The sequence below is a fragment of the Bombina bombina genome, chromosome 4, assembly GCF_027579735.1.
Source record: "Bombina bombina isolate aBomBom1 chromosome 4, aBomBom1.pri, whole genome shotgun sequence".
NCBI lineage: Eukaryota > Metazoa > Chordata > Amphibia > Anura > Bombinatoridae > Bombina > Bombina bombina.
The window spans coordinates 521,113,278-521,139,974 of NC_069502.1; the positions used below are offsets into that span (position 1 = coordinate 521,113,278).

The 26,697-nt window shown below is 41.6% G+C and overlaps 1 protein-coding gene across 1 annotated transcript in view; it reads left to right on the forward strand.

Annotated features, from left to right (window-relative positions):
* The window catches only part of DDX43 (DEAD-box helicase 43), a 1,089,992-nt gene that overhangs the window by 826,710 nt on the left and 236,585 nt on the right, over positions 1 to 26,697 (forward strand). Inside the window, exon 13 of the mRNA XM_053712000.1 lies at positions 608 to 735. Within this exon, the coding sequence (XP_053567975.1) occupies positions 608 to 735 (128 nt within the window). The remainder of the gene's footprint in view (positions 1 to 607; positions 736 to 26,697) is intronic.

Here is a 26,697-nt window from a genome sequence, read left to right on the forward strand (position 1 = left end):
GCGGATTAGGAGTTCATAAATATAATGTAGGTGGCAGCAGTGTCCGTAGCGGCAGATTAGGGGTTAAAAAATTAATTTTAGTCTTTGGGATGCGGGAAGGCCTCGGTTTAGGGGTTAATAGGTAGTTTATGGGTGTTGGTGTACTTTTTAGCACTTTAGTTATGAGTTTTATGTTACGGCGTTGTACCATAAAACTCATAACTACTGACTTTAAAATGCGGTAGGACTCTTGACAGGAGAGGATGTACCGCTTATTTTTTGGCCTCCCAGGACAGACTTTTAATACCCGCACTATGGAAGTCCCATAGAAAAAAAACTTTACAAAGTTTACGTAAGTCGTTTTGCGGTAAGGCCAAAAAGTGTGCGGTGACACCAAAACCTGCAAGACTCGTAATACCAGCGGTCATAAAAAAGCAGCGTTAGGACCTGTTAACGCTGCTTTTTTAGCATACCGCAAAACTCATAATCTAGCCATTTGTATTTTAATGGTGAGATTGGTCTATCATTAATGTTTCCTATTTAAATAAAATTAATAGTTGTAGATTTTACAAAATATTCAAAAGCCATTGGAGTTTCTATACCTAAAGAGTGACTTGGATTTTTTCAGGCTGTCAACACTGTGGAGCAGAAAGTGATTATTATTCCAGAGGAAGAAAAAAGGGCTTTCACACTACACTTTCTGGACTCTATGAAGTCTGAAGATAAAGTCATAATTTTTGTTGGAAAAAAATTAATGTATGTATGTTTGATAGCATATACACAAATGTAGACTTTAATGTGTATTTGAATGTCTTAATTAAAAAAAAAATAGACATCATTTTTTACCTGTGAAAAAACATAATTTATGTAAGAACTTACCTGATAAATTCAATTCTTTCATATTGGCAAGAGTCCATGAGCTAGTGACTATGGGATATACAATCCTACCAGGAGGGGCAAAGTTTCCCAAACCTCAAAATGCCTATAAATACACCCCTCACCACACCCATAATTCAGTTTAACGAATAGCCAAGTAGTAGGGTGATAAAGAAAGGAGTAAAAAGCATCAACAAAGGAATTTGGAAATAATTGTGCTTTATACAAAAAATCATAACCACCATAAAAAGGGTGGGCCTCATGTATTCTTACCAATATGAAAGAAATGAATTTATCAGATAAGTTCTTACATAAATTGTTTTCTTTCATGTAATTGGTAAGAGTCCATGAGCTAGTGACGTATGGGATATCAATACTCAAGATGTGGAACTCCATGCAATAGTCACTAGAGAGGGAGGGATAAAAATAAACAGCCATATGCTGAAAAATTAATCCACAACCCAAAATATAAGTTATTCTCATGAAGAAAATAAAAACTTAAAACATCAGCAGAAGAATCAAACTGAAACAGCTGCCTAAAGAACTTTTCTACCAAAAACTGCTTCTGAAGAAACAAATACATCAAAACGGTAGAATTTAGTAAATGTATGCAAAGAGGACCAAGTCGCTGCTTTGCAAATCTGATCAACTGAAGCTTCATTCTTAAAAGCCCACAAAGTGGTGACTGATCTAGTAGAATGAGCTGTAATTCTCTGAGGCGGGGCCTGACCCGACTCCAAATAAGCTTGAAGAATTAAAAGCCTTAACCAAGAAGCCAAGGAAATAGCAGAGGCCTTCTGACCTTTCCTAGGACCAGAAAATATAACAAATAGACTAGAAGTCTTCTTGAAATCTTCAGTAGCTTCAACATATTTCAAAGCCCTTACCACATCCAAAGAATGTAAGGATCTTTCCAAAGAATTCTTAGGATTTGGACACAAGGAAGGGACAACAATTTCTCTACTAATGTTGTTAGACTTCACAACCTTAGGTAAAAATTTAAATGAAGTCTGCAAAACAGCCAAGGAGGCGAAATTCATTTAATGACAGGCTTAATATGAACTAAAGCCTGTTCAAAACAGTGAATATCAGGAAGATTAGCAATCTTTCTGCTAAATAAAACAGAAAGAGCAGAGATTTGTCACTTTAAGGTACTTGCAGACAAACCCCTATCCAAACCATCCTGGAGAATCTGTAAAATTCTAGGATTTCTAAAAGAATGCCAAGAGAATTTATGAGAAGAACACCATGAAATGTAAGTCTTCCAAACTCGATAATAAATCTTCCTAGAGACAGATTTACGAGCTTGTAACATAGTATTAATCACTGAGTCAGAGAAACCTCTATCACTTAGTACTAAGCGTTCAATTTCCATACCTTCAAATTTAATGATTTGCGATCCTGATGGAAATACGGACCTTGAGACAGTAGGTCCGGCCTTAACGGAAGTGGCCAAGGTTGGCAACTGGACATCCGAACAAGATCTGCATACCAAAACCTATGGGGCCATGCTGGAGCCACCAGCAACACAAATGATTTTTCCATGATGATTTTGGAGATCACTCTTGGAAGAAGAACTAGAGACGGGAAGATATAAGCAGGTTGATAACACCAAGGAAGTGTCAGCACTACTTCCGCCTGAGAATCCCTGGACCTGGACAGGTATCTGGGAAGTTTCTTGTTTAGATGAGAAGCCATCAGATCTATTTCTGGAAGCCCACACATCTGAACAATCTGAGAAAACACATCCGGATGGAGAGACCACTCCCCTGGATGTAAATTCTGACGGCTGAGATAATCCGCCTCCCAATTGTCTACACCTGGGATATGAACTGCAGAAATTAGACAGGAGCTGGATTCTGCCCAAACAAGTATCCGAGATACTTCTTTCATAGCTTGGGGACTGTGAGTCCCCCCCTGATGATTGACATATGCCACCGTTGTGATATTGTCTGTCTGAAAACAAATGAACGGTTCTCTCTTCAACAGAGGCCAAACTGAAGAGCTCTGAGAATTGCATGGAGTTCTAAAATATTGATTGGTAATCTCGCCTCTTGAGATTTCCAAACCCCTTGTGCTGTCAGAGATCCCTAGACAGCTCCCCAACCTGAAAGACTCTAATCTGTTGTGATCACAGTCCAGGTTGGCTGAACAAAAGAGGCCCCTTGAAATAAACACTGGTGATTTAAACACCACATCAGAGAGTGTCGAACATTGGGATTTAAGGATATTAATTGTGATATCTTTGTATAATCCCGGCACCATTGATTCAGCATACAAAGCTGGAGAGGTCTCGTGAAAACGAGCAAAAGGAAAAAAGGAATCGTGTCCGGTGCTGCAGTCATGAGGCCTAAAACTTCCATGCACATAGCCACTGAAGGGAATGACTGAGACTGAAGGTGCCGACATGCTGCAACCAATTTCAAACGTCTCTTGTCTGTTAGAGACAGAGTCATGGAAACTGAATCTATCTGGAAACCTAAAAAGGTGACCCTTGTCTGAGGAATCAGGAAACTTTTTGGTAAATTGATCCTCCAACCATGTTTTCAAAGAAACAACACTAGTTGATTTGTGTGAGATTCTGCAGAACGTAAAGACTGAGCTAGTACCAAGATATCGTCCAAATAGGGAAACACCACAATACCCTGTTTTCTGATTACAGAGAGTAGGGCACCCAGAACCTTCGAAAAGATTCTTGGAGCTGTTGCTAGGCCAAATGGAAGAGCAACAAATTGGTAATGCTTGTCTAGAATAGAGAATCTCAGGAACTGATAATGTTCTGGATGAATCGGAATATGAAGGTAAGCATCCTGCAAGTCTATTGTAGACATATAATGTCCTTGCTGAACAAAAGGCAGAATAGTCCTTATAGTCACCATCTTGAAAGTTGGTACTCTTACATAACGATTCAAAATTTTCAGATCCAGAACTGGTCTGAATGAATTTTCTTTCTTTGGGACAATGAATAGATTTGAATAAAACCCCAGACCTTGTTCCTGAAAAGGAACCGGCATGATTACCCCTGGAACCTCCAGGTTTGGAACACACTTCAGGAAAGCCTGGGCTTTTACTGGATTTACTGGGATGCATGAGAGAGAAAAATCTTCTCACAGGAGGTCTTACTCTGAATCCTATTCGGTACCCCTGAGAGACAATGCTCTGAATCCATTCATTTTGGACAGAATTTGCCCAAACATCATTGAAGAACCTTAATCTACCCCCTACCGGCTGAGCTGGAATGAAGGGCCGCACCTTCATGCGGACTTAGGGGCTGACTTTGGGTTCTTAAAAGGCTTGGATTTATTCCAATTTGAGGAAGGCTTCCAATTGGAAACAGATTCCTTGGGGGAAGGATTAGGTTTTTGTTCCTTATTTTGACGAAAGGAACGAAAACGATTAGAAGCCTTAGATTTACCCTTAGGTTTTTTACCCTGAAGCAAAAAAATACTCCCTTCCCCCCAGTAACAGTTGAAATAATAGAATCCAACTGAGAACCAAATAAATTATTACCTTGGAAAGAAAGAGATAGTAATCTAGACTTAGATGTCATATCAGCATTCCAAGATTTAAGCCGCAAAGCTCTTCTAGCTAAAATAGCTAAAGACATGGATCTAACATCAATTTTGATAATATCAAAAATAGCTTCACAAATAAAATGATTAGCATGTTGCTGTAAACGAATAATGCTATATAAGTCAGAATCCAATTCTTGTTGCGCTAAATTCTCCAACCAAAAAGTTGAAGCCGCTGCAACATCAGCCAAAGAAATTGCAGGCCTAAGAAGATGACCTGAATATAAATAGGCTATCCTTAGATAAGATTCAAGCTTCCTATCTAAAGGATCTTTAAAGGAAGTACTATATTCCATAGGAATAGTGGTTCATTTAGCAAGAGTAGAAATAGCCCCATCAACTTTGGGGATCTTTTCCCAAAACTCTATTGAAATTGCTGGTAAAGGATACAATTTTTTAAACCTTGCAGAAGGATTAAAATGAGTACCCGGCTTATTCCATTCCTTAGAAATCATATCAGAAATAGCATCAAGAATAGGAAAAACCTCTGGAGTAACCACAGGAGGTTTAAAAACAGAATTTAAACATTTACTGGTTTTAATATCAAGAGGACTAGGTTCCTCAATATCCAAAGTAATTAACACTTCTTTTAAGTCAGAACGCATATACTCCATTTTAAATAAATAAGTAGATTTGTCAGTGTCAATATCTGAGGAAGGATCTTCTGAATCGTATAGATCCTCATAAGAGGTGGTTAATTCATTATGTTGTCGGTCATTTAAAATTTCATCAACTTTATGAGAAATTTTAAAAGACCTCTTACGCTTATTAGAAGGTGGAAATGCAGACAAAGCCTTCTGAATAGAATCAGTATCAAATTCTTTAAAATTCATAGGTATATCATGTACATTAGAAGTTGAAGGAACTGCAACCGGCAATGTACTATTACTGATGGACACACTATCTGCATGTAAAAGTTTATCATGACAACTAATACAAATGACATTAGGAGATATAATCTCCACAATTTTACAACAAATGCACTAAGCTTTGGTAGAACCGATGTCAGGCAGCAAAGTTCCAACAAATACTTCTGAGGCAGGATCAGATTGAGACATCTTGCAAAATGTAAAAGAAAAAACAACATATAAAGCAAAATTATCAATTTCCTTATATGACAGTTTCAGGAATGGGAAAAAAGCAAATAGCATAGCCCTCTGACATAGAAAAGGCAAGAGGCAAAAAGCAATGGGGCAATAAATAATGAAAAAAGTTTGGCGCCAAGTATGACACACACAGTAACTGAAATCTTTTTTTGGCGCCAACCATGTCCGGAAATGACACACTCGCGTCACTAACGACGCAACCCTGTGTGAAACCTCTGCGTCAATTACGACGCCGGAAATAACGAACTTGCCCCAGGTAAGAAAAATATTTTTTAATATTAACTTTTCCCAAATATGAAACTGACAATCTGCAAAAGGAAATACATGAACCTGACTCATGGCAAATATAAGTACATTACATATATTTAGAACTTTATATAAATGCATAAAGTGCCAAACCATAGCTTAGGTGTCTTAAGTAATAAAAACACTTACCAAAAGACACCCATCCACATATAGCAGATAGCCAAACCAGTACTGAAACAGTTATCAGTAGAGGTAATGGTATATGAGAGTATATCATGATCTGAAAAGGGAGGTAGGAGATGAATCTCTACGACCGATAACAGAGAACCTATGAAAAGACCCCCGTTAGGAAAATCATTGCATTCAATAGGTGATACTCTCCACGTCCCTTTGACATTCGCTGTACTCTGAGAGGAATCAGGCTTTAAAATTCTGAGAAGCGCATGTCAACGTAGAAATCTTAGCACCAACTTACTTCACCACCTCCATAGGAGGCAAAGTTTGTAAAACTGAATTGTGGGTGTGGTGAGGGGTGTATTTATAGGCATTTTGAGGTTTGGGAAACTTTGCCCCTCCTGGTAGGATTGTATATTCCATGCGTCACTAGCTCATGGACTCTTGCCAATTACATGAAAGAAATCATTTTAACTACTGTACCACTGAGAATCATAAATTTTCATTAATATTAATGATATCTATATTTTTATATTTGTTTGTCGAACCCCTTGCAGCCTGAAGACTAATCCTGTTACAATGCACAGTGATAGCTTGTTAAGTGTCATAGCGGAGAAGATAACCTATAGAATACATGAGTTTTCAAAGTTTACATCCCTGGAATCCAAAACAATACAAGTGTTCCTAATAAAAATACATTTTAAAAGCAGTTTATAATATTTATATTGTGAGCAGAACTTTTGCAGTGCAAAACATTAATTTCTTTTTGATCTATACTGTGCATATATAAAAATTGAGTTATATGCTTGTTTCAATTTCTCTTGCAAGGTGTATCCAGTCCACGGATTCATCCTTTACTTGTGGGATATTCTCATTCCCTACAGGAAGTAGCAAACAGAGCACACAGCAAAGCTGTCCATATAGCTCCCCCTCTAGCTCCACCCCCCAGTCATTCTCTTTGCTGGCTCTAAGCACTAGGGTCTCTCTCGGGAGTGTAAAGTGAATGTGGTGTTAGAATTGTAGTTTTATTATCTTCAATCAAAAGTTTATTTTAAATGGTACCGGTTTGTACTATTTACTCTCTAGCAGAAAAGTGATGAAGATTTCTGCTGAGAGGAAAATGATTTTAACATGTTGTAACTAAAATCCACTGCTGTTCCCACACAGGACTGAGGAGTACCAGAAAACTTCAGTTGGGGGAACAGTTTGCAGGGTGATCTGCAATAAGGTATGTTCAGTCATTTATTTCTAGACAAGACTGAGATAATGCTAGAAGACTGACAAGATCTCCATGAGGGGAGGGTAAGCTGTGTTCACAGACTTAGTAAGGAATTGAATGCTTACATAATAGGGCTAACATACTGGTTGACACTAAGGCAGGGAGGGGCCTAATTGCCTCAGATGCACAGTTAGAATTGCAGATAAGTTCATGCTGTTTCACATGGAGGGTCCTGCTGATGTTTGAGGGCCTAAAAGAAGCTATATTCCCCCAAATCTGATCCCTAAGGGAAGGTAGGGCCTCAGCAAGGCTGTGGCAAGGTGCTGTAGTGATTTAACCAGGTGTTGGCTTTAGGCTGCTCCAGTTTGGGCATTAAGGGGTTAATCGTTTTGAAACTTGGGGTGAAATCGTATTAAGGCTTTTGCTACATACTGTGAAAATTTCAGAAAGATTCCTGCATTTTTCACCGTTTTGTAAAATTGTGTGCTCTTTTTATCTCTTAAAGGCACAGTAACGTTTTTTTCAAATTGTGTTTTTTATTTGATTAAAGTGATTCCAAGCCTGTTTGTGTACTCTACTAGTCTGTTAAACATGTCTGACACTAAGGAAAATCCTTGTTCAATGTGTTTAGAAGCCATGGTGGAACCCCCTCTCAGAATGTGTCCCACTTGTACTGATATGTCTATACACTTTAAAGATCATATTGTTGCACTTAAGAATGTGGCCCAAGATGATTCTCAGACTGAAGGTAACGAGGGTAGCCCGTCTGCCTCTCCCCAAGTGTCATAACCAGTTACGCGCGCGCAAGCGACGCCTAGTACCTCTAGTGCGTCTAACCCTTTTACATTACAAGACTTAGTGGCAGTCATGGATAATTCTCTTACAGCCTTCTTATCTAAACTGCCCGTGTTACCTGCAAAGCGTGATAGCTCCGTTTTAAGAACAGATTATGAGCATTCTGACGCTTTGGTAGCCGTATCCGATATACCCTCACAACGCTCTGAAGTGGGAGCGAGGGATTTGATGTCTGAGGGAGAAGTCTCTGATTCAGGAAGGGTTCCTCCCCAGACAGATTCAGATACATTGGCTTTTAAATTTAAACTAGAACACCTCAGTGTTTTACTTAGGGAGGTATTAGCTACTCTGGATGACTGTGACCCTTTGGTGATCCCAGAGAAATTGTGTAAAATGGACAAGTACCTAGAGGTCCCTGTTTACACGGATGCGTTTCCGGTCCCTAAGAGGATGGCGGATATCGTTACTAGGGAGGGGGATAGGCCAGGTGTCCCTTTTGTCCCCCTCCTGTTTTTTAAGAAAATGTTCCCCATATCTGAGCCCATGCGGGACTCGTGGCAGACGGTCCCTAAGGTGGAGGGGGCTGTTTCTATACTAGCTAAACGCACAACCATACCAATTGAAGACAGTTGTGCTTTTAAAGACCCTATGGATAAAAAATTAGAGGGTTTACTTAAAAAAAATTTTGTTCAACAAGGTTTTCTTCTCCAACCTATTGCCTGCATTATTCCTGTAACTACTGCAGCTGCTTTCTGGTTTGAGGCACTGGAAGACTCGCTCCAGATGGAGACCTCATGTGAGGAAATTATGGATAGAATTAAGGCTCTAAAGCTAGCTAATTCTTTTATCACTGATGGCGCTTTCCAAATAGCTAAGTTAGCGGCGAAAAAAAAAATCAGGTTTCGCCATTTTGGCGCGCAGGGCGCTATGGCTAAAGTCCTGGTCGGCCAATGTGTCGTCTAAATCCAAGCTTTTGAACATTCCTTTCAAAGGGAAGACCCTATTCGGGCCTGAATTGAAAGAGATTATTTCAGATATCACCGGGGGAAAGGCCATGCTCTCCCTCAGGACAAAGCCTTTAAAACAAAGAACAAAGCTAATTTTTGTTCCTTTCGCAATTTCAGGAACGGCCCCACTTCATCCTCTCCGGCTGCAAAGCAAGAGGGTAACGCTTCACAGCCCAAGGCAAACTGAAAACCTTACCAGGGCTGGAATAAGGGTAAACAGGCCAAAAAGCCTGCAGCTGCCACCAAGACAGCATGAAGGGGTAGCCCCCGATCCGGGACCGGTTCTAGTAGGGGGCAGACTCTCTCTCTTCGCTCAGGCCTGGGCAAGAGATGTACACGATCCTTGGGCATTAGAGAGTGTAGCCCAGGGATACCTTCTAGAATTCAAGGACTCTCCTCCAAGGGGAAGGTTCCACATTTCTCGTCTGTCTACAGATCAGACAAACAAAGAGGCGTTTTTACGCTGTGTAGAAGATCTACATACAATGAGAGTGATCCACCCCGTTCCAATTGCAGAACAAAGACTGGGGTTTTACTCCAACCTGTTTGTGGTTCCCCAAAAAAGAAGGAACTTTCAGACCAATCCTGGATCTCAAAATTCTAAACAAATTCCTCAGAGTCCCATCATTTAAGATGGAGACCATTCGGACAATCTTACCAATGATCCAGGAGGGTCAATATATGACTACCGTGGATCTAAAGGATGCGTATCTGCACATTCCTATCCACAAAGATCATCACCAGTTTCTCAGGTTCGCCTTTCTGGACAAGCATTTTCAGTTTGTGGCTCTTCCTTTCGGGTTGGCCACTGCTCCCAGAATTTTCACAAAGGTGCTAGGGTCCCTCCTGGCGGTTCTAAGACCGCGGGGTATAGCAGTGGCGCCTTACCTAGATGACATCTTAATTCAGGCGTCAACTTTCCAAAGAACCAAGTCTCACACGGAGATTGTATTGGCCTTTCTGAGGTCTCACGGGTGGAAGGTGAACATCAAAAAGAGTTCTCTCGGGGGGGGGGGGCGGAGCTGAACACCGTAGGGATAGGACGCATGGAAGGAGAGCTCCTGCAATTGTTTTATAATTTTAAGACTTTTCATATACAAAAAGCATATTGCCTTCAGACTATGCCTACTATATGAGGAGCCATAGGCTTACAGTATACTTTGACGAGTCCTTAAACTCCAACTAAGTTCATAACAACTACTTGTGACACCACGAGGAAGATCCGGTGGCTATTAACTATCATGGAACCTGCCGCGCTACTAAGGGAGATAGGCCTCCTGTTGAAGCAATACCGGGAGACCTTTGCCCTACCATCTGCTGCGATGGATTATCTGCCTGTCCCTACCCTTGCACCTAAGACCGCCGGAGGGGGTGACGTCGTTGATACCCTAGAGATCGGTGTTTTGAGACCCCAGCGGTCGCCATCTTTCCTCTTACTGGAACTTTTATCTACCAGTCCCTCTTTGATGGAGCCCGGCTGTCCGACTACTACCATCCTATTGAGAGAGGGTGTCACTGCGCTTGAACCTACTGCCTTTCATAGCGCCGATGTGAGCCCTCGAGCGAAGAGGCTTCTTGACCCTGGGCGGCAGCACGATGTAGAAGGGATAAGAACTCTGGAAAAGATTCCCCTGCAACTGCATGTTGGAGGACAAGGTTACATCAATAGGGGAGCAACAGAATTGCGGCATGTGTCGAAGGCCTGCTTGTTCCTGTGTATACCTTACTGTGATGGGGAGAATTGTGGAGAGCCCTTATGCTTTGTTCAGGGCTTTTGGCTAACCCATTACTATTCAACCGTTGAGCCCTACAGATCCGGAATTGGATAAGCACATGAACTTGACAATACGGCTGCAGCTTTATATAAGACATTGACCTTAGTTTTAAGGTTTATTGAGTCCCTTGGTTACCATTTGCTTGAATTGTTTTTGTTGTGTTTTCTCTTTTTTTTTTCTTTCTGTGTGGAAGGGAAAGTATATTTACTCATGCCTTGCTAGTACAGGATTTTTCTGTTGCTATGAATATTTCATTGTCTTATCTGTTAGTGAACTAGGTCACAGCTATATTATACCTATGTAAGCTCTCACTACTGAACGTTCGCTGAACATATTTTTATACCGCCTAGTTCTAGTTAATCCATTCTATCAACATCTTTACTATATTAATACTACCCTTAGTCTAACGCATTATTAAGGTTTAATGTAGGGGCATTGGAGTACTAATCCCATGCAGAATTCCCAACCTTGGTCATTAAGTTAGATATTTCACAGAGTGTACAGATCTATATTATATTCTCCTATACTTTAGTTATTTATGTTATTTATGTATACTTCAGACTTTTAACTATTAACCTACCGCTATAAACACAACTATAGGAGTTATGGCTAAATGTTTTGAGTGCTGCTCCTCGAAATACCACTCTCTTATTGGTCAGAACCGGCTCCCGACGGCAGGTCCAATAAATTCACATTGTGACTATACTATCCTGTTTTGAGGGAGCTCTAGCCCTATAATGCACCCAGAAACCACACACATTTTGATTCTATAAACCTGCACTCAGATATGGCATAACTACTCCACCAGTATCTCTGGTTTTAAAATAGAAAATAAAAATTGGCTGTAGTGGGGTTAAATACCAAAGTTTTTTCATAACTGAAGCAACACTACCCTGTTTTAAGGAAACTCTAGCCCTATATTATTATCTCTCGAGTCTATGCATATTATGATCTTATTAATTTGTACACAGATATAGCACAACAAATCCAACAGTACCTTATGTCTGAGTGGGACCTGCAGGAGCTGTTCTTTTTTTTTTTTTTTCTCTCTTTTCCTCCCAGCCCTGTAAAACTAGCTCTATATTTCTTCCTCTCCAAGTGTATGTCATACTGATAAGTTCAACTTCAAGTAAGTCTTACTTTACCCTAATTGCAAAATTAGTCTATGCTTTTTCCTATCCCTACAAATTACCACGATTACCTTATGCCCTTCCTCCCCCCCCCCCCCCCATGTAATGAGCCCCCTAGCAATAGGGGAACTAAATACGTGGTTTCTCTTGCCCATACCGCAACTTGCACTACTCCCTTAGTACCCACTCTCTTTTGCACAATGCCACAGCCTGGGATCCATCCTTACTACTCGGATCAGCAGGTCTGATCATTAGTACCTACCATCTAAGCTCCCACCTCTAAGCCATTTTTCAGAGGCCTCCTTTAAGACCATAGAGAGTAGAGTACAGCCTACCAGTGCCTCCACTTTCTAGATTGAAGGCTATCCTATGGATCACATATATTACTAAGGGAGGTTATGTCTTACCCTACTATATTATACAGAATTCATCACATCCCACACCGCATATTATATCTTGTATTCTTTTCTTTAGCTTTATGGATGGTTAAACTTATTTGTTAAAATTAAGAAAAATTGAGGCTGCTATAGCAATATCTTGTTATATGTGCTGCGTTGATTGGAACATTCTACACTGCTGTAACTCTAATGACCATTTATATTTTTACTATTTGTTTTATAATGGCTGTTTATGCAGCAACATTGTAGTGCTCTCATCTTCTTCCTCAATAAAAAAAAAAAAAAAAAAGAGTTCTCTCTCCCCCCTCACAAGAGTTTCATTCCTAGGAACCCTGATAGACTCGATAGAAATGAAAATATTTCTGACGGAAGGTCAGAAAGCTAAAACTCTTAACTACTTGCCGAGCTCTTTATTCCATTCCTCGGCCATCTGTGGCTCAGTGCATGGAGACAATCGGACTAATGGTTGCGGCAGTGGACATAGTCCCTTTTGCTCGGATACACCTCAGACCACTGCAACTATGCATGCTCAAACAGTGGAATGGGGATTATGCAGATTTGTCTCCTCAAATTCAGTTGGACCAGGAGACCATAGATTCTCTTCTCTGGTGGTTGTCTCAGGATCACCTGTCTCAAGGAATATGTTTCCGCAGGCCAGAGTGGATCATCGTAACGACCGACGCCAGTCTGTTAGGCTGGGGTGCGGTCTGGGACTCCCTGAAAGCTCAGGGCTTATGGTCTCGGGAAGAAACTCTTCTCCCAATAAACATTCTGGAACTGAGGGCGATATTCAACGCTCTTCAGGCATGGCCTCAACTAGCAGCGGCCAAATTCATCAGATTTTAGTCGGACAACATCACGACTGTAGCTTACGTTAATCATCAGGGGGTAACAAAGAGTTCCCTAGCGATGACGGAAGTAACCAAAATAATCAGGTGGGCGGAGGATCACTCCTGCCATCTCTCAGCAATTCACATCCCAGGAGTAGACAACTGGGAGGCGGATTTTCTAAGTCATCAGACTTTTCACCCGGGGGAGTGGGAACTCCACCCGGAGGTATTTGCCCAGCTGACTCAGCTATGGGGCACCCCAGAGTTGGATCTGATGGCGTCCCGTCCACCGTTTCCTCTCCTCCCGCGTCTGGTTGCCAGAATCAAGCAGGAGAAGGCTTTGGTGATTCTGATAGCGCCTGCGTGGCCACGCAGGACTTGGTATGCAGATCTAGTGGACATGTCATCTGTCCCACCATGGACACTGCCAATGAGGCAGGATCTTCTAATACAGGGTCCGTTCAAGCATCCAAATTTAGTTTCTCTACGTCTGACTGCTTGGAGATTGAACGCTTAATTCTATCAAAGTGTGGGTTCTCTGAGTCAGTTATAGATACTCTGATTCAGGCTAGAAAGCCTGTCACCAGGAAAATCTACCATAAGATATGGCGGAAATATCTTTGTTGGTGTGAATCCAAGGGTTACTCATGGAGTAAGATTAGGATTCCCAGGATATTGTCCTTTCTCCAAGAAGGACTGGAGAAAGGATTGTCAGCTAGTTCCTTAAAAGGACAAATATCTGCTTTGTCTTTCCTGTTACACAAGCGTCTGGCAGAGGTACGAGACGTTCAAGCGTTTGCTCAGGCTTTAGTCAGAATCAAGCCTGTCTATAAACCTGTGGCTCCGCCATGGAGTTTGAATCTAGTTCTTTCAGTTTTTCAAGGGGTTCCGTTTGAACCTTTACATTCCATAGACATTAAGTTGTTATCTTGTAAAGTTTTGTTTTTGATAGCTATCTCTTCTGCTCGAAGAGTTTCAGAATTATCTGCCTTACAGTGTGATTCACCTTACCTGAAAGAATTACTGCTCATTCTACCAGAGCAGTGGCTTCCACATGGGCTTTCAAAAATGAGGCTTCTGTTGAACAGATTTGTAAGGCAGCGACGTGGTCTTCACTGTATACTTTTGCCAAATTTTACAAATTCGATACTTTTGCTTCTTCGGAGGCTATTTTTGGGAGAAAGGTTTTGCAAGCAGTGGTGCCTTCCGTTTAAGGTACCTGTCTTGTTCACTCCCTTCATCCGTGTCCTAAAGCTTTGGTATTGGTATCCCACAAGTAAAGGATGAATCCGTGGACTGGATACACCTTGCAAGAGAAAACAGAATTAATGCTTACCTGATAAATTACTTTCTCTTGCGGTGTATCCAGTCCACGGCCCGCCCTGGCATTTAAGTCAGGTAAAAAATATTTTTGTTTAAACTACAGTCACCACTGCACCCTATGGTTTCTCCTTTTTCTTCCTAACCGTCGGAATGACTGGGGGGTGGAGCTAGAGGGGGAGCTATATGGACAGCTTTGCTGTGTGCTCTCTCTTCTACTTCCTGTAGGGAATGAGAATCTCCCACAAGTAAAGGATGAATCCGTGGACTGGATACACCGCAAGAGAAAGTAATTTATCAGGTAAGCATAAATTCTGTTTTTCCTTCCTAAGATAGGGAGAGTCAACGGTTTTATTCCTTACTGTTGGGAAATACAACACCTGGCCATCAGGAGGAGGCAAATACACCCTTAGCCCAAAGGCTTAAATATCCCTCCCACTTCCTCATTACCCCAGTCATTCTTTGCCTTTTGTCACGATAGGAGGTGGCAGAGAAGTGTCAGAAGATTCGGAGACTCCTGTAAAAAGGGTATCTGCCCTTCGAGATAGGACTGGAGTTTTAAGTAGTCATGTCAACCTCTCAGTGAGAGTATTGATGAAAGTTAGAGTCTGGAGATGCAGGGAAAGTTTTTTTATGTGAGACCATCCAGATTACTGCTAACAGCTCCTAAGCAATCTGTGTTGACGAGTTTCACTGCCTTCTTTCTCTCACTCAAGTCCATATCAGGAGTGCTGCTATAAGACTGTCACACTTGAGAGGCTGTATTCTGTTCCACAGCATGGATCCTGGAGGTAAGATTGTTTACATTTTCTACACATAAAGCGCTATAACAAGGTTACAGTGTGGCTCCTTTATACCTTGATAGGATCCAGGGTTAATATCCTCTGAAGGGGGTTTATTGAACAGTTGGGGTTAATTAATCAATGTATTAATTATTTACATACTGCTTTGTGTGATTTTATATTCTAGGCTCATAGACTGTTTTTGGCTGCAACAAACAGGTTTCACTTTTGTTTTCTCTTGTTAAGTGTATCCAGTCCACGGATCATCCATTACTTATGGGATATTCTCCTTCCCAACAGGAAGTTGCAAGAGGATCACCCACAGCAGAGCTGCTATATAGCTCCTCCCCTCACTGTCATATCCAGTCATTCTCTTGCAACCCTCAACATAGATGGAGGTCGTGAGAGGACTGTGGTGTTTTATACTTAGTTTATTTCTTCAATCAAAAGTTTGTTATTTTTAAATGGTACCGAAGTGTACTGTTTATCTCAGGCAGTATTTAGAAGAAGAATCTGCCTGCGTTTCCTATGATCTTAGCAGAAGTAAATAAGATCCATTTGCTGTTCTCACATATTCTGAGGAGTGAGGTACTTCAGAGGGGGAATGGCGTGCAGGTTTTCCTACAAAAAAGGTATGTGCAGTTAAAATATTTTTCTAGGGAGCTCACTTCTGGCGATTCTAAGACCGCGAGGCATAGTGGTGGCTCCGTATCTAGACGACATCCTGATACAGGCGTCAAGCTTTCAAATTGCCAAGTCTCATACAGAGATAGTTCTGGCATTTCTGAGGTCGCATGGGTGGAAAGTGACCGTGGAAAAGAGTTCTCTATCACCACTCACAAGAGTCTCCTTCCTGGGGACTCTTATAGATTCTGTAGAGATGAAAATTTACCTGACGGAGTCCAGGTTATCAAAACTTCTAAATGCTTGCCTGGTCCTTTATTCCATTCCACGCCCGTCAGTGGCTCAGTGCATGGAAGTAATCGGCTTAATGGTAGCGGCAATGGACATAGTGCCATTTGTGCGCCTGCATCTCAGACCGCTGCAATTATGCATGCTATGTCAGTGGAATGGGGATTACTCAGATTTGTCCCCTCTACTAAATCTGGATCAAGAGACCAGAGATTCTCTTCTCTGGTGGCTTTCTCGGGTCCATCTGTCCAAGGGTATGACCTTTTGCAGGCCAGATTGGACGATTGTAACAACAGATGCCAGCCTTCTAGGTTGGGGCGCAGTCTGGAACTCCCTGAAGGCTCAGGGACCGTGGACTCAGGAGGAGAAACTCCTCCCAATAAATATTCTGGAGTTAAGAGCAATATTCAATGCTCTTCTGGCTTGGCCTCAGTTAGCAACACTGAGGTTCATCAGATTTCAGTCGGACAACATCACGACTGTTGCTTACATCAACCATCAAGGGGGAACCAGGAGTTCCCTAGCGATGTTAGAAGTCTCAAAGATAATTCGCTGGGCATAGTCTCACTCTTGCCACCTGTCAGCGATCCACATCCCAGGCATAGAGAACTGGGAGGCGGATTTTCTAAGTCGTCAGACTTTTCATCCGGGGGAGTGGGAACTCCATCCGGAGGCGTTTGCTCAACTGGTCCTTCGTTGGGGCAAACCAGAACTGGATCTCATGGCGTCTCGCCAGAACGCCACGCTTCCTTGTTACGGATCCAGGTCCAGGGACCCGGGAGCAACGCTGATAGATGCTCTAGCAGCTCCTTGGTTCTTCAACCTGGCCTATGTGTTTCCACCGTTTCCTCTGCTCCCTCGACTGATTGCCAAAATCAAACAGGAAAGAGCATCAGTGATTCTGATAGCGCCTGCGTGGCCACGCAGGATCTGGTATGCAGACCTAGTGGACATGTCACCATGGACTCTGCCTCTGAGGCAGGACCTTCTAATACAAGGTCCTTTCAATCATCCAAATCTAATTTCTCTGAGACTGACTGCATGGAGATTGAACGCTTGATTCTATCAAGGCGTGGCTTCTCCGAGTCAGTCATTGATACCTTAATACAGGCTCGGAAGCCTGTCACAAGGAAAATCTACCATAAGATATGGCGTAAATACCTTTATTGGTGTGAATCCAAGAGTTACTCATGGAGTAAGGTTAGGATTCCTAGGATATTGTAAGAGGGTTTGGACAAAGGCTTATCAGCTAGTTCTTTAAAAGGGCAGATCTCTGCTCTGTCTATTCTTTTGCACAAGCGTCTGGCAGAAGTTCCAGACGTCCAGGCATTTTGTCAGGCTTTGGTTAGGATTAAGCCTGTGTTTAAAACTGTTGCTCCTCCGTGGAGCTTAAACTTGGTTCTTAAAGTTCTTCAGGGAGTTCCGTTTGAACCCCTTCATTCCATTGATATTAAACTTTTATCTTGGAAAGTTCTGTTTTTGATGGCTATTTCCTCGGCTCGAAGAGTGTCTGAGTTATCTGCCTTACATTGTGATTCTCCTTATCTGATTTTTCATTCAGACAAGGTAGTTCTGCGTACCAAACCTGGGTTTTTACCTAAGGTGGTTTCTAACAGGAATATCAATCAAGAGATTGTTGTTCCATCATTGTGTCCTAATCCTTCTTCAAAGAAGGAACGTCTTTTACATAATCTGGACGTAGTCCGGGCCTTGAAGTTCTACTTACAGGCTACTAAAGATTTTCGTCAAACATCTGCCCTGTTTGTCGTTTACTCTGGACAGAGGAGAGGTCAAAAAGCTTCGGTAACCTTTCTCTCCTTTTGCTTCGGAGCATAATACGCTTAGCCTATGAAACTGCTGGATAGCAGCCCCCTGAATGGATTACAGCTCATTCTACTAGAGCTGTGGCTTCCACCTGGGCCTTTAAAAATGAGGCCTCTGTTGAACAGATTTGCAAGGCTGCGACTTGGTCTTCGCTTCACACCTTTTCAAAATTTTACAAATTTGACACTTTTGCTTCTTCGGAGGCTGTTTTTGGGGAAAGGTTCTACAGGCAGTGGTTCCTTCCATTTAAGTTCCTGCCTTGTCCCTCCCATCATTCGTGTACTTTAGCTTTGGTATTGGTATCCCATAAGTAATGGATGATCTTTGGACTGGATACACTTAACAAGAGAAAACATAATTTATGCTTACCTGATAAATTTATTTCTCTTGTAGTGTATCCAGTCCACGGCCCGCCCTGTCCTTTTAAGGCAGGTCTAAATTTTAATTAAACTACAGTCACCACTGCACCCTATGGTTTCTCCTTTCTCGTCTTGTTTCGGTCGAATGACTGGATATGACAGTGAGGGGAGGAGCTATATAGCAGCTCTGCTGTGGGTGATCCTCTTGCAGCTTCCTGTTGAGAAGGAGAATATCCAATAAGTACTGGATGATCCGTGGACTGGATACACTACATGAGAAATAAATTTATTAGGTAAGCATAAATTATGTTTTTGAAAGTGTTGCACAGCTCCTATTGACTTGCTATACTTTTCATAGCATGTGGTCTATGTTCATTTACCCCATTCCGGCTGAGACTTCAACCTGATGAGAGCGTTTCCTCTGTTAACTGTCTGGGTCTAGGAGTTGATGATTGCCCCAGCCATTGGGAGTATAAAGGTGCAGTTTTCTATAATAAATAACATTTTTATTTGTGTCCTCCTGTGGGTATAACCTTAGCTATTGAGGACTCTGACATGTTAGAAGGTACTATTTCTGTACTAAATCATACCTGTTTATATTGTGAGGAGGCCATGGTTTTCACACCTACTCAATTATGTTTTACATGCCTGAACACCGTTATAAAGTCTAAGAAGGGAGACAAGCCTGCTATGGCTATTAGTCCCTCTGAGACGTCTACATCTCAGGACTCGGCGTCCCGTGAGAATACTACCCTTGCTACATTTTCCATTCCACATGCAGTTCCCTGTAGCACATCTAATGCTCCATCCGGAAGGGGCCTTCTTCCTGCGGACTTTGCTGCACAGTTACAAATGGCGGTGTCTGTGGAGCTCAGACACCGTTTAACAAACGCAAGAGAAAGGTTAAACATAGCTCTCCTGACCCGGAGTCTTCTAAATATCGGATTTAGCTGTTACGTCCCAGTTATCTGATGATGAGTTAACCTCTGTAGCTTCAGAGGGTGAACTTTCGGGGTTGGGGTACTTAGCGTCTAAGCCTCCTGCTGTGGAGGAGCCATCCTTTAGATTTTAAATTGAGCACTTGCATTTTTTTTATTAAAGAAGGTTCTGTCTACATTAGAGGTTCCAGAGGCCGCACTGCCTGAAAAACCTATGATGCCTAAATTAGACAGAGTTTAGGAAGACAGGAAAGTTCCTTTGACTTTTCCTGTGTCAGTTAAAATGGCGAACATTTTTATCAACGAATGGGGAAGAATTGGAGAAAGTTGTTTCAACATCTACCTACTGGTGTGACTCTTTGTCAAAACTCATTGTGGGGGAGTCTCCCCTTGAGGATATTTGACAGAATTAAAACGCTTAGAATTGTTAATTCTTTTATCTGTGATGCAAACATGCAAATTATTCGCCTAAATGCAAAGGCCTCTGGCTTTGCTGTCCTAGCCTGCAAAGCCCTGGTTGAAGTCCTGGTCTGCGGATATGACTTCGAAGTCCAGACTCCTTTCTCTTCCCTTCATTTATGACCACTATAGATCTGAAAGACGCTTACCTTTATGTTGCAATCCACAGGGAACACTTTCAGTTAATTGCCCTTCTGTTTGGCCTAGCTACTGCTCCAAGAATCCTTATGAAGGTTCTGAGGGCTCTTCTAGCGGTTACCAGAACTCAGGGTATTACAGTAGCCCCATACTTGGATGATATTCTGTTGAAGCACCATCTTAGAACAGCGATCATTCTGATCTGTCTCTACAGATTGTATTAGATAGCTGGTCGAGAGAATCACTCTCTTGGCGGCTCTGTCTAGATCATCTGTCCCGAGGGACGTGCTTCTTCAGACCATCCTGGGAGTTTGTGGCTACGGACACAAGCCTATCCGAATGTGAAGCTGTTTGGGGTGCCAGGAAGGCACAGGGTTTGTGGACTCAGAAGGAGGTTCGTCCCAGTTTATCAGATTCCAATCAGACAATATATCCTCGGTGGCTTACATCAACCATCAGGGGGAAACGAGAAGTTCCTTGGCGATGAAAGAAGTATCTCAGATTCTGGAGTGGGCGGAAGCCCACAGCTGTTCGCTATCAGCGATCCACATTCTGGGTGTGGACAACTGGGATGCGGATTTTCTCAACAGGCAATCCTTCTACCCAGGGGAATGGTCTCTCCATCCGAAGGTGTTTGCAGAGATATGCAGCAAGTGGGGGATGCCTGAGATAGATCTTATGGCGTTCCGTCTCAATACCAAGCTACCCTGATATCGGTCGAGGGATCCCCAAGCGGATCTAATAGATGCACTAGCAGTGCCCTGGAGGTTCAAACTCATATATATTTCTCCTCCATTATCCCTTCTTCCTTGAGTAGTGGCCTGCGTCAAGCAGGAGCGGGTCTCAGTTTTCCTGATTGCTCCATCGTGGCCGCGAAGGACGTGGTTCGCGGATCTAGTGGGGATGTCCTCATCTCCTTTGTGGAAGTTACTTTGTCACAGAGACCTGCTGTTACAAGGTCCATTTGTTAAAATCTAGATTCTCTGAGGATGACTGCGTGGAGATTGAACACTTAGTCTTTGCAAAGAGAGGTTTCTCTGAGAGTGTCATTGATACTCTTATTCATGCTCGTAAACCAGTTACTCGGCATATCTATCACAAAAGGGTGGAGGACTTACTTATTCTGGTGTGAAGAGCGTTGTTTTTCCTGGCACAGAGTTAAGGTTGCCAGGATCTTGTCTTTTCTCCAGGATGGACTGGAGAAGGGCCTTTCTGCTAGTTCCCTGAGAGGACAGTCTTCGGCCATGTCGGTTTTATTGCAAAAAAGGCTGGCTGAGCTTCAAGACGTAGGAACAGAGGACACTACTTGCGCTATAAATTACAGCAAAAAGACCTGCACCCACAATAATACACGGTCCCTACAGCCTAGTATAAATCTGTCATATAAAACAAGAGAATTGTGGCCAGTCTAAATGGTATGAAATAAGAATATCTAATCAATATGTCTAAAGAATCTTATAATATTGTCAAAAGGGATAAGTATATAAGCTCATATAGACTCAAATACAGTGGATCTCATATAAGACCAATAAATAAACTAATAGTAAGTAAGTTAAAAATACACATATAAAAACTTAGAATGTAAGTATATTGCACACTAAAAATATTTAATAGCACACTTAAAAGGGGTTATCTCTCATAGATATTAACCTTAAATACAGAATAAAAGTCAGATTTAAAAAACGATAATTTTAACTCTGCTGCAGACAGAGAAAATATCGGTTTTAAAAAGAACCAAAGTGAGTCAAAGCAGAGTGAACCAGGTCACAAAACTGCCAGTCCAATTGCCAAGTGAATTTTAGCAGCTGTATTTACAATGGAAAGTGGAGACAGAGAAAGTTATTACCTTATATTTGTAACTGAGTAGCTCCGAGTATGTATATCCAACAGTGAGTGGTAATACCTCCTCGCAAACAGCTCTGGGATCCTTATGGAGAACACAGAAGAAAGCCGCTGAGCTCCTCTCCTCTATGCCCTAGATTCCGCCCTCAGCTGTGTTTGTCTTCGGTACTTCCTGGAGTGTGGTGTCTCTCAGTAACCAAAAGTAGAAGAAAGAAGATCCAGCAATGCGTTTCAGCTCACTATGGAGCCTTTGTCAAGCCTGTCTTCTCATTCCTGTTATGCTCCTTAAATACTAACAGTGGAGCTATTAAGAGTCATTATTTTTTCTGTAATATTAATATTAGGATCAACTGATTGGTATATCGAGATTATATCCCTGAGGTTAAACATAAGCAGTCTTTGAAAATGATATTCTAAATTTGTAGGTAAAGCTGCAGATATTTTCTCATAATAAAAACATCATGACTTAAATAAATAATTAAATGTACATAATTTTGTAAAAAAAAAACTGATTTAAAAAATTATAAATTGTAAAAAGAGAAATTCATAAGTCATCTACATGATGTAAAAATCTGATAGAAATTCAAGACATTTTTATATATACAGTTCATAGACATAAACAAATTATATAAAAAGGTACACTAATAAATATTATTGAACGGTCTATATGTATTAAACTCTTAAGAGGAATTTTAAATAATAGATACAATAAATAGTTGTATTCATAGCGCCCACCTATATTTCATATAAATAATATAAAAATATATATATATATATGTATATATATATATATAGATAGATAGATAGATATAAAAATACACACACATATTTGGGGGACAAACATTTGAATACTAAAATGCAAAAATATTATAAATAATAAGAGGAGAAATGAAAGGTAGCAATCTAAGAAAGCAAGATAGAGGTCCATTTCTAGATTAAGACCAATAGGGGTCAGGGTATTTAAGTTAAATATCCATTTGGATTCAAGTTGTAAAAGTATTTTTTCACTATCTTCCCCATCTCCATTTATCTCTAAGTTTGGCTATTCCAATGTAATTAAAGTCTTTTGTTTTGCCTCCATTACACATTTTAAAATGTTTAGAGTTAGGAAGGTCTTTATTCCTATCTTTATCTGCATTTTCAGTCAATGACAGGTGTTCACGTATGTGTTCGCTTCGGGGTCTGGTGGATTCACCCACATTTACACTGTATAAGATATATGATGTTCTTATCAGTGCACCTTATTACCTGATTAATATTAAATTGTTTACCCGTGGAAATTGAAGAGAAGGTTGATGTTTTAGTGGAATGTCTGCAGGATTTTCAACAATTACAAGGGAAACAAACTTTTAAATCTTTCCCTAGTAAATCTATATCTGTTCGTTTATTAACCCTGGATACAATAGGTGCTAATATATTTTATTTTACAAGATATGACGAGTCCACGGATTTCATCCTTATGGGATTACGCCTCCTGGTCAGCAGGAGGAGGCAAAGAGCACCATAGCAGAGCTGTATTTATAGCTCCTCCTTTCCCTCCCACCCCAGTCATTCTCTTTGCCTGTGTTAGTGATAGGAAGAGGCAAAGTGAGGTGTTAGTTATAGATTCTTCAATCAAGTGTTTATTATTTTTAAAGTAGTGCCACAGTGTGCTACTTTGTTCTGGGGTATAGCCTAGACCAAATCACTCTCTTCAGTGAAAAAAGAGAAGCATTTGATGGCTTCAAAGCAATGGGAACTTGTGGAACATAATTTTCACAGCGCCTCCCATAGATGTATGCTGCCCTGCTTGTAAAAGTCTGAGGGAGTCAATGCTCAGTACTTTTTATTTCCACAGGCCAATGTGAAGAGAAGGAAAGAACTTCACAAGCCGGGTGAGATGCCTTGCTGCCGGGCAGACAAAGTCTAAGGTAAGTGCTAATCTTTATTTTCTGTAAAATATGCACATAGAAATTACTTAGCACTCTATTTATGGACTACCCCTGGGATGGGGGTACGTTTGAAACGGCAGTTCTGTACCTCAGAAACGGCTTATTAATACTTTGACAGCCTGTGGAGAGGCATATCCTTTTTCACTACTTATGTGTTATATAGGATTCCTGTAAGGGTATGTGATATGTTACTTATCCCTGTGTCATCCGCTTGCTATTACTGAAAAGCAGACAGACAGGGTTCTCCTATCTAAGCATCATGTGCTCTAACATAATGTTCCAATGTTTTTACTCCAAAGATAACAATGGGAACTGACTGGGAGATTTATTATGCTTTAGTGACTGTGGCATTTCTGACACTGCCCCTGCTCACTTCGGCTTACACGGGGCATTGCATCCTCAGCCGACAGGGAAATTTCTGTGTTCCACTCATGCAGAGTTTACTGAGACGGCACCCGGACAGGGAATTGGTGCCTTTTTCTTTTTAGTATGTATTACTTTACTGCTGACTGGGGCTCCCGGAGGCTCCATTTTGTTTTTTGCAAAAATTTGCCTCACACAGATTTAGTTTGATACGTCCACGGTGGGCGGAGCTTCGTTACGCGCCATTGTGTGCGCCCCATTTACTTCCTAAAGATGAGGCTTCTGTTTCTTTTTTCCCTCGCACTAATTATTTGCATACACCCACGATGGGCGAAGCGTTGTTAGTGCCATTGTGTGTGCGCTATTTGGCTCATTTCTCTGACGGGTCGCATGGTGCCTTCTCGGCTGTGTTTCAAAAAACAACATACAGCTGGGAGGTTCTTCTCGCGCTGTCTAGAGAGCTTTTTAGAGTGTGGTGATGGCTTCTCTGTCACAATGGGCAGAGGGGCGTCACAAGTAGCACGAGTTCCAAGTACAGTTAGAATCTGTTGGAGGTGCAGCTAAAATTAGTATTATCGTTTACATGAAACATTACATACATTTTGACCCTTATATGTATAGGAACAGATGGTGTTGTTCCCCATGTGTTATGAGAACTACCCTCAGTATTAGTTCCTATAAGCTGCATTTTGACTCTTGGCATGTCAGCTTTTATACCTCAGATCAATTCCCTATACTGAAAGGGAAATTTATTTTAAGGTCTTGCTTCTAATTCTTTTGAATAAATTAAACATGCTGTTGCAAGATTTCTTTTCATAATGAACACTGCTTAGGGAATTAACCAGTTCCGTTGGCATATTTTTTCTGAGGGGTCACTTTGTTATGCAATATTGCAAGAGACTGTTAACAGAGTTTTTAATTTTTTTCTACTCTTTATTGGTGTATCCCCATTCTTTGTGACTTAGAATGGCACACACGCGCACAAGTATACTTTTTCCTTTAAATTTAAAGAGATAACAGACAGAATTTGAGCTCTTAATTAGCTACTTCATCTAATACAGCTGCTCCTTTGCTGATGCCAACCAAGGAGCTGAGTTAACTTAGTGGTATGCTTTGTGCACCTTAAAGGTTGTTGGTTCGAATCCACGTTCTGAATGACCATTTATATTGAAGGCTAAGAATCCAGAGTTTTTCCATCTTAGCACGCATAGCGTTGTGGGTGAGATCCTAGTCTACGTCTATGTACCCACCCAATCTATGCTTTTGCTTTTTCCCTATTAGGGGAAAGTTCTGTTCGGGCCTGACTTGAAAGAAATTGTTTCTGTCATCTCTGCGGGTTATCTTCCCCTTTGGGGTAGAAGTCCAAACATAGTAATTTTCGCATCTTTCGAAATTTCAAGGAAATACCCTCTTCCTTTTCTTTTACGACAGAACAGGAAATATTTACATTGTATTCCCATCTAAATGTTTAAGCCCGCATGCAGTATCCTGCGGGTCTCTAATCCCTGGCGAGGTCCACTCAGCTTTTCATCCTTCTGAGGTTGATAAAATGAGTAGCGTCTTGAGATCCTTAAAGGAGTCCCCCCTTCCTCTGCCGCTATACAAGATGGGAACTATTTTCAAGCCAAAGCCACCTGGAGACCCAACCAGGCTAACAAGGGTAAACAACCCAAGAAGCCCGCTGCTGCTCCCAAGACAGCATGAAGGGTCGGCCCCCGACCCGGGTTTAGTAGGGGGCAGACTTTCTCTCTTTGTCCAGGCTTGGATAAGAGACGTTCAGGATCCCTGGACACTAGATAGGGTGTCTCAACGGTATCAGTTGTAGTTCAAAAATTCCTTCCCAAGGGGAAGGTTCCTTCTTAGACCAGATTAAAAGAGAGACCTTCTTACGTTGTGTAGAAGACCTCTCCACTATGGGAGTAATTTGTCCCGTTCCACTACAGGGGCAGGGGTTTTACTCAAATCTTTTTGGGGTTCCCTAAAGAGAGGGAACGTTCCGACCCATTTTAGATCTCAAGAGTCTAAACAAGTTTCTCAGAGTTCCATCCTGCAGGATGGAGACTATTCTGACAATTCTTCCATTGATCCAGGAGGGTCAAGATATGACTAATGTGGACTTAAAGGATACATATTCCTATCCACAGAGATCATCACCATTTCCTGAGGTTTGACTTTCTGGACAAACATTTCCAGTTGTGGCCCTTCCTTTCGGGCTGGCCACAGCACCCAGGATCTTTATGAAGGTTCTAGGGTCTCTGCTGGCGGTTCTCAGGCCGCGGGGCATTGCAGTGGCGCCTTATCTGGACGATATTCTGATCCAGGTGTCGTCTTATCAGTTGACAAAGTCTCATACCGACATTGTTCTATCCTTTCTAAGGACTCACGGGTGGAAGGTGAATCTAGAAAAGAGTTCACTAATTCCACAGACAAGGGTTCATTTTCTGGGAACTCTAATAGACTCTATATCTATATTTTTTATGAAAGTCAAAAAGTTAAAGATTCTGAATACATGCCGATCCTTTCAGTCCAATCCTCTGCCGTCAGTGGCTCAGTGCATGGAGGTAATTAAATTGATTGTGGCGGCTATGGATATCATTCCGTTTGCTCGTTTTCATCTCAGTCCTCTACAACTGAGCATGCTCAGACAGTGGAATGGAGATTATGCAGATTTGTCTCCTCAGATCTGGATCAGGAGACAAGAAACTCTCTTCTTTGGTGGTTG